The sequence below is a fragment of the Solanum lycopersicum genome, chromosome 11, assembly GCF_036512215.1.
Source record: "Solanum lycopersicum chromosome 11, SLM_r2.1".
Classification (NCBI taxonomy): domain Eukaryota; kingdom Viridiplantae; phylum Streptophyta; class Magnoliopsida; order Solanales; family Solanaceae; genus Solanum; species Solanum lycopersicum.
The window spans coordinates 56,729,874-56,738,968 of NC_090810.1; the positions used below are offsets into that span (position 1 = coordinate 56,729,874).

At 36.8% G+C, this 9,095-nt stretch overlaps 1 protein-coding gene across 1 annotated transcript; it reads right to left on the reverse strand.

Annotated features, from left to right (window-relative positions):
* Window positions 1-407: 407 nt before the first annotated feature.
* Window positions 408-8,743, reverse strand: LOC101249521 (uncharacterized). Its single transcript, XM_004250892.5, has 3 exons — window positions 8,455-8,743; window positions 7,101-7,865; window positions 408-949 (listed from the first exon to the last, which is right to left on the reverse strand). Exons 1-3 carry the CDS (start codon window positions 8,466-8,468, stop codon window positions 634-636), a joined length of 1,095 nt encoding a protein of 364 aa, XP_004250940.1. The 5' UTR covers window positions 8,469-8,743; the 3' UTR covers window positions 408-633.
* Window positions 8,744-9,095: the final 352 nt, after the last annotated feature.

Below are 9,095 nucleotides of genomic sequence, written 5' to 3' on the forward strand. Positions count from 1 at the left end.
TGTAACACTACTATAGATTAAATTTTGAAAACTATTGCTATATTTGGTAATTATCTAATCTATCATTATGCTAGGTAATTGCATCATACTATCACTATTTTAAAAGTTTCCCCATTGCTACTAATTTTCTAAAAGCATTTTTATTGAAATATAGATTATAGGTTTGCAACTTATTCCATGACATCCTAAACACTTCCTAAAGTTGCCCAATAGGCACTAGAAAAGTTCAAAACTAGAATGTCCAATATTGTTGAGTTCTTTCATTTCATCAACTTCTCAATAGCATCTGCAGAAAAGAGAACTGATAATTTGATTTTTCCAGCAACCTATTCTTGTCAAATCAGAGAGTTTCAGGCAAAAATAGTGGGACACTAAAAAAAATATGAATCAAAAAAGACTCATGAGAGTACCAAGCAGCAAACATATTCTTGTTTAAGGTTTAATGAGTACTTTCCACAAATAGTAACACCATAAACTCATGAAACTAAGAGCAAACAGATGATGACTGCAGAAGTTCCCTGAAGTTCTTTCTATCTCCTGTAGTGAAAAATAAAGAGTCCTTCTCGCAGAAAACTACCACGAAATCCCCAAGTTACAACATTATGATTATTAACCAAGGAAAAATAAAGTTTATTACCGCCCCCTTGATACAGCGTGATTCATATCCTCGATTGAAGATGGGAAAAGCTCAACGTAACGACTTCCAAGTGTCATCCTATCCTTTGCCAGGGCTGCTTTTGCATCATCGGTGCTTGCGAACTCTACAAAAGCTTCTCCAGTTGGCCTTCCATCAGAAAGAAATGTAACATGAATTGCATCCTCATTCAACGCAAAATCTTTGAAGAAATCCAAGATGTCATCCTTGCCAGCAGAAAATGGCAAACCCCTCATCCGCAAAATAGACGTGACTTCATTCGGGTCTCTCCCATCCACTGGTTTGTCCAGTACTCTGATAAACACGTAGTCATATCAATACATTTGCATGTTAAACACATAGTCATATCAACACATATGCATGTTACAAGAGGTTATATAATCTCTCATTTACTTCCAACAGCACAATATCAGTAAAACCACCAAGAAATATGCTTGAAGCCTTGAACATATGGTGAATGTGTGGAGAAGGTTAGGTACAACAAAAGCAAGGACTGGGAAAGTTGACAAGTTGGCTGAGTCATCTCTGATCCCAATCATTCAGAACTCATAAACTTTCTGCCTGTAGAGTGAAATAGCATTTCTGATGCTTTCATTAAAATATGCAGGTATTGATTCTGATACTGTGCAAAAAGATGTCTTGAGATATTTGAAAAGATTACATGCACACACTTGTCAGAAATCACAAACTACATTTTTGGAAGTTCAGCGCAAGGAGGGTAAAACTTGGGGAACAGATAAGCAGCAGAGACTCCAAATAGAGTCAAAAGTGACAATAATTCCTTGTTACCTTCGGGGTGGCCCAGTGGTTTGAGCTTGGGACTTCCATGTTGGAGGTCTCAAGTTCGAAACCTCTTGCCAGCAAAAGCAACGGGTTTGCCTTCTGGATCAAGCTCGTCGCACCAGGCTTGCCTGGTGCGGTTACCTTCCTATGTGGTTTGCGAGCTATTGCATAGGAGCGGGATTGTACCCTGTGCGCACCCAAAAGGGTAGCGGCTGCGGGTTTCCCTTGTCAAAAAAAAAAAAATTCTTTGTTACCTTTTCAAAAAAAGAAACGGTCAATAAATAATTCAGAAAACCCCAAGACCAATCTTCAAAATTGATGTGCGTTGGAGGGGGCTAACCCGAGAAATGACGATTGGATAAAAATGAATTTATCCACTTCCAGGAATTCTAAAGAGTTGAGAAATGCAAAATGCAAGACAAAAATCAAACAAAAAGGAGGCTCAAGCATGTTGAGCGCTCTCTCAATTTTTCCGACATGCCAACTCATTAATGAGCTCCAAAGGAGATAAGTCTGTTTGTTTCCACATGCACAACCATCACGCTGTACAGAAGGGGGAAAACGTGAGCAACATGTAGATGGAGCATCATCCACCAATTGCTCTCAGAAATGGATCCATTTCCTTCCTCACTGTTCAAAGTCTCACATGGTTTCCCTTAGCTACGCCTATATTGTGGTTCAGATAGATTTGGTGAAGGGTCTTAACTCCTACCTTCAAAGTTGTCATCAATTTCTTAACGCCAGAAAAAAATGCAGATAGATGCTACTAAAATATTCCAAGTTCATACATACAAATTTCATAAAGTTTCCCACCGTTTCTTAAGAAAAGTGCTCTCCAAAGTCGTAGGACACATTATAAATAGACATGTCTTCACTATTGCAATGCAGCAGGTCCGCGCTAGGAAGATTATACAACCTAACTAGCATCATAAGCGATGGGTGGTCAACCAAATTTACAGAAACCCATATCCCCATCAACCAGAGCTAAGAGGTATCTTCCTGTTTGTCATGGTATTCACTTCTGAAGTTTTCTCCCTAATGAATTCCATCACAAGATGTGCATTCGTCAGGGAAAGCAAACAGCTAAAAGATCATCGAAGTCATGTATATGTTTGCAGACATGATAAAACAAGAAAATCAACATGGCTAATCCCCTTTTTCACGAGGGTAGTTTATCAATTAAATTATCAACTATTTCGGTGGAATTGTACATACAGTCTACAGACCAAGGTTTTGACCATGAACAAAATGGAGTATCACTACTAATATATGTATCATTGCAACTAAAATAAAGCTTCAAAAAGCATCTGCATAAAGAACATGCTAACAGTAAATACAGAAGGGGACGGCTTGATGACAAACCCTATCAGATACATAAACTAGAAGAGTTATCAGATATAACTTTGTATCTTGTCCACCCAAAGATGGTTAAAAATAAATTAAAAATGGAACCAAGAGAGGAGAGAGAACCTACGGGAAAGGACCCTTCTCCTCCAACCATGAGGTTAAGAATTTGAGTGACCAAGATGGTAGGGAAAAGGCACTATTGGCCCTTGCCATGGGTTGAGGACTGCGGATATAATGCTCAATCCTAAACTAGTTGAAATAGGTTGTATGAATAATCTATATCCACTCTGCTCCTTCTCAACTCGCTTCATCACACTAATAACTAGAAACTTTCAAACCCCTAATCTTTAACCTAAACTTAGGAGACTCACCTCAAACAAACAACATAATGAACTATTTGTAGAGATGAACTCTCATGTTACCAAATTTTGTGTTTGTTCTCCCATTCCTTCTAATGTGCGAAACATATGACAAATAAAGAGCAATTTCTTTAGGCAAGATGGAGGGAATGGATAAACCAAAACATTATTTGGTTGGGTCGTTAAAAGTAAACAATGGATCAATTAGAAAAGGAAGGGGATTAGAGAGGAGTGTCAGAAGGGGCATTGGAGGAAAAGAACCTCGGATTACATAAAAAATGATTACTGTCCAAAAGGTTTAGAAGTTTAGCAAAGGATTAAAGGGCTCCGACAGACCACAGGCGTCAAATGAGTGGGTTGGGCTGAACTTGAGAGAGTTAAAATGGGTCAATCATTCACCACTCAACAATCAATTCTTTGCATTCACAAGGTGTGTACATCAACCTAAATCCTCTAAAACAAAGCAATGTTGTAGTGACATAGGACTACCAATAAATAATAAAATTTAGGTATCTAGGTTGTTGAAGATTGAATGAATCACTGACAAGAGAGAGATGTTCTAGGGGTGAGAGTTTGGCCCTAGAAATTAATATGGAAGATTAAGATTCCTTTAAAAGTTGCTTGCTTCACTTGGTTGGTAATTAGAAGAGCTTGTCTAACCCAAAAGTACTACAAAGAGGAGGTATACAGATCTGCTCGAGGTGCTATATGTGTGAAGAAGAGGCTGAAGTAAATGGCCACTTATTTTTGCATTGCAGGATAGCTACAGATCTGTGGAACATGTTCATTTGTATGCTACAGGGTCAATTGGTCAATGCCCAAAACCCCTTTTGAGGTACTAACACAATGGCAAGGAATTGGGAAAAGAGGATCAAAGGAAGATTGGTGGAAATATGTACCTGCTTGCATTTGGTGGTCACTATGGAAAGAAAGGAACGAAAGGTGCTTTGAAGGGAGGACTAGTAGTTCCCAGATGATCAAGATGAGATGTCTTAGCCTTCTATTTTTTTGGTGTAAGCAAGATTTAGTGGGGGAAGTAGATAGTTTAGAGGAGTTTATAGGCCAACTGTAAATTTTTTGAATTGTTTTTGGATTCGAGAATGACGGCAACCCCTGGGGGTTTGCGAATCCCTCCTCATCAATTCCTTGATGAGCTCTTTTGTGTGAATACAAAGTCATCTATTTCAAAAAAAAAATGTTCTAGGGATGAGAGCTCTGCTAGTGCATCCGTAAGGCTGGGCGATGGAGTCACCAAAAGGAGAAAGAGGGAACACACACATAGGAACCTAAGGGTTCGAGGGCAGTTTACCCCCTACCCAAAAAAAAATCAACAACTGAACACCTATTTCATCATTGGAGCCGAGAAGTATGGACAATTTTTGTTTCACTGTTCAGTAAAATGGGTCAATTTATGATCAGTAGAGTCTCCTGTTTGGGATATAATTTCCATCAACAAGAAAGTAAATAAGTTTTGTGCAGCTACCTTATAGAGTGTAGTGTATAACTTCGACGTTGAGGAAAGACAGAAAAGGAAGATGCTTTAAAGGACAAAAAAAAACACTTGACTATACAAATTCTTCTTGTTTAACATTCTGAATTTTTGGTTAAAGTACAAGATATCAAAGGAAAAGATAAATATGAGAGGTCCTTTTAGTTATGCTCCTTGGAGCTATAACATGAGTAACTTGTGTTGTACTTCCTTAGTGCTTGTTAGTGAATAAAACATGGGAACAATGAAAAAGTTAATTCGATACAGCAGGGCCAATGAAGCAAAGTCTCTTTAACTGCTAATGTCAAGAGACTCTTCTTTTGTTCATCCCAGCAAATGCAAGAAATAGTAGAAGAGAACTAGAGGGCTTGCCACTCAATTTATTGCTTGATGCTAGTAACACTGCAATAGAATACTTATGATGCATAACACTGATATCAAGAAAAGTAACGCCTTATGCACTTGGGTTTGGAGTCCTTGTATTGATTCTACAAAAAATTGTGCCCTTGAGAACACTGTTAATAGCGTTATCATTTCATGCTAAAAGCAATGAAGCCATGCAAAATAAGGGGTTAACACTTCATGAGTGGAGAATGTTGCACTTCAAAGAGTGTGCCTTCCGAATAACAATGCAAAAATGATCCAAACAAAAAGCAACATATTCTTTGAATCTCAATTTGAGGAGCTGAATTAATATTAGAATTCTGGATATGAAAAGTTTAAATTAGTTATAATATTAGCAATTTGTTTATTATAGCACTCTACTATATTGATAGTCTCTGTAAAATGTAACACTAGATACAAAGGGACATTAATCAACAGAGAGATACAAAAGTTGGCACCAACTACAAGAAATTTAAGCTCAACATTAAGTCTACTGGTAACTGCAATCGGTTACTTGACTGTCCTAGTGTTGACTGTTGGTTGTGACTGGTTGAGAATGCCATTGACCCAATGCTTAAACTTATTAGTCTCATTTACTTAGTCCTCCATCAAGACACAAACTTCAGAGATGTCTTCTTCACATATACCCATTCCAGCTATCAAGAACATTTTTAAAATTTTAGAGAGTTGCACTAATAGAAAAGAAAAGGCAGAGTCCCCAAGGATTTGTTCAAGTAGTAGGAAGGCAGTGTGTGATGTGTACTATGGCGCATGTCACAAGTTTGAACGCTCAACAAACAAAATACAGGTATTTAAGTGGACAAGGATAGGATGGACTCATTATCCACCGAATTTCGAATCATGTGACAGCTGATACTCCATTATCTAAGAAGAATAAATGTACGGGTTGACATCCAGGAAAACTAATAATTATGAGAACTACTAGACAATTCACTCATGGTGAAGAGTATTTATCTTTCCTTATTGTAAACCAGAGCAACTGACTAGGTGAAGTGACAAGTGAAGGAAAAAGGGTACTCCAATTATAAAAGCACAAAATGTATTCCCCCAGTTCATCTTATATGGCAGTGTTTTCCTGGATCTAAAAAAATGAAGAAAGAATTCAACATATAAGCTAAAAAAATTTACCAAACCTACTGAATGTACCATGAGAATCTTGTGTTCTTCAACATCACAAGTCATCCATATAAGAAGTGTCATTAGGCAAAAAATGTGAACGCTAAAATGAAGAGTTTGTAAAAGTAGGTCAATAGAAAGGAGACAATCAGGCTTTCTTTTTCTTTATTTTTGCTGTTCTTTCGTTCTTCCCTTTTTACTATATAATGAGAAAGTTGCCAAAAAAATTTAACTGAACCAAAATGGAAAGAGTGCCGTATAAAATGGAGTGATGCAGATGTACTCTTCAAGCATCCTCATGCATTTCTCAATCCACTATGTTCCAACTAAAACAATTAAAAATATTGAATTTGGCACCATTTCATAGGGAAATACCAATCATCTAACTTCCATGTAATTGTTTTTCCTTTATAGGAAGTTAGAAAATTCTAGAAGACATGCTCCACTTTCCACCAAAAAAGTCTTTCTTTAAAAATAGGTACTACAAAACTTGCAGAAATTTTTAAGGAAGATAATGTCTTTTGTTTAACTTCACTTCCATTCAAACAAAGACGTACAATTTATTTTTCCTATTGGCCTACTTAACTGTGAATTTTTCAAAAAACATGCAACTGACAACATTCTTGACATCCAACAAAGTTTAAGGAAACACCTGTCAACAAGTGTAACATTTTGATTACCATTTCATCTTGTGGTAGTGAAACTATAATTGGTACAGTAAAAATAAAGCAAATGGATGTGGAGGTTTTGATCTGCATTACACTACATGGTAGAACAATGACTCTTGCTCTACTTTTCCTACCAGTATTTGGGTGGGGGGGGGGGGGGGGCAAGGAAGAGAAATCCCGCAACTAAACCAGTGATTATGGTAATAGACATGACATTACCAGATGGAGAGGATAAAGCATATTAAATTCTAATCTAAAATGCACAATTGAGTACTCACCTGCCCCTTGAAACTGCTTCCTCCAACTCCTCAGACGATGAAGCGAAAAGCTCTATGTAGCGATTCCCTATTGTCATCCTGTCCTTCGCCATTGCAGCTCTTGAATCATCTGCACTAGCAAATTCAACAAATGCTTCCCCTGTAGGTCTACCCTCAAAAGTAGCTGTTATATGGATTGATTTTTCTTCAAGTTCAAAATCTTTAAAGAAATCAATAATATCTTCCTTGGTAGCTGAGAATGGCAATCCCCTCAGCCATAATACGCCAGTGTGTTCTGCAGGGTCTTTGCTTTCATCAATAGATCTAGCCCTCGGAACTGAACCACCGCGAGAATCATAAACTTCATTGGCTATAGCCTTATAGTATTCATCCTTCTTGCTTCTGAAAACCTCAACATATCTTCTTCCAATATTCTGCCTGTTTCTCTGAAGAGCAAAATCAACTTGAAGAGGGTACCCCAAAACACAGTATGCTTCCCCTGTAAATCTTCCACCTTTGTGGACAAGAAGCACATCAACTACGTCCAAACCATGCAAGAAATCAGCAATCTCAGTCTCTGAGCAATCAAATGGGAGGCCACGGAGTCGAACAACAGGGAATGGTGGAGGCTGTCCATGGTAAGAGTATGACGGTGGAGGTGGAGGAGGAGGAGGATTGTACATATAACTTGACCCTGGAGGAGTAGCATAATAAGAGGAACCTTGATCCATTATGCGTTGCCTTTTGAAGCCCATTTCACGGGCATCACCACTGTCCATGTAGTTTCTTCATCAAATCAAAATGAAAGCAACCCTTTTGTCAGTATCCAACTCAAAATCAATAAAAACAGGCATTATCCTATCCATTTTTAAAAAATAAAAAAGATAGACCAATCAACATAGCAGATAGACCAAAAAAAAAAGTCAAACAAGCATCACAAGATAAAATTGATTTCCCTTCACTTAAAAACCCAAACCCTTCACCCACTATCATACTACATGTATCAATCAGTTACCACTCTATCCACCTCTAAAGGTGTATACATACAAAAAGCATATATAAGCTTCTCTTTTACAACCAAAAGCATCAAAAAGTATCTCTTTTTTTGGTGGGTAAGCGTTCAATTTCATTTTAGCCAACTATGTTAACGTAAATTCACAAACAAAACCAAAAAAAGAAGGGAAATTTCAAAGTGGGTATCTCATGGTTGCCCTTCATTTACTAGAATGCATCAAGAGTGAATCCTACACTTCCCAACCCACTTACAGAAAACAATCAAAAATCACAAAAAAATACAACCTTAAAGAGAAATTCCATCAAAATTACAGATACCCAACAAAAAAACGGAACATTACAAGAAGAATTAGGTGCTTACCCTCTGTAATACATCTTGATTCAGCGTCCGATGGATCTGTGAAGTGCTCTTTCTGTGTCTATTGGGGTTTTGGGGGGAAGTGTAGGGTTCTTAAATTGGGATTTTCCTCTCGCGAATGTAGCTAAATGGGGTAACCCGGTTCAAACTTATGTAGTAAGCTCTAAACAATGTCGTTTTAATTTTTACCTATTGAGAAGAAAAAGTCCAATATCATTTATTTCGCGATGAAAATAGGGCGCGGCGGGTTTAAGGTTGTGCTCAGCATGTGGGAGATGGACTGGATTGAAGTAGGATTTTTAAAATTTTACGTGAGTTTAAATTTAGTTTTAATTTTTTATACGACTGATAAGTCATTATTTGTTAAGATAATTTCTTTAAAATAACTAAACTATTTAAAATATTAAATGAAAATGACAATATAAAAAAAAACGCAATTTCTTATATATTTTTCAATTAACACAAAATAAATTTTTAAGTCATAATCTATTAAAGATTAATACAATTTTATGAAAATAAATTTATTTTTAATATCAAACTTAACTAGAAAAAAAATATTTAAATAATTATGTGATTGGCGGCTTGAAAATAAAAAAAAAAGTTATTAAGAGAGGTATAACAGATTAAATTAAAAATTTTATAAG

Bases quoted from the DNA above. Each gene is read 5' to 3' on its own strand.
- LOC101249521 (XM_004250892.5), bottom strand. The intron at 950-7,100 runs GTGAGTACTCAA...CGTGTTTATCAG, and splicing joins GAAGCAGTTTCAAGGGGCAG to AGTACTGGACAAACCAGTGG.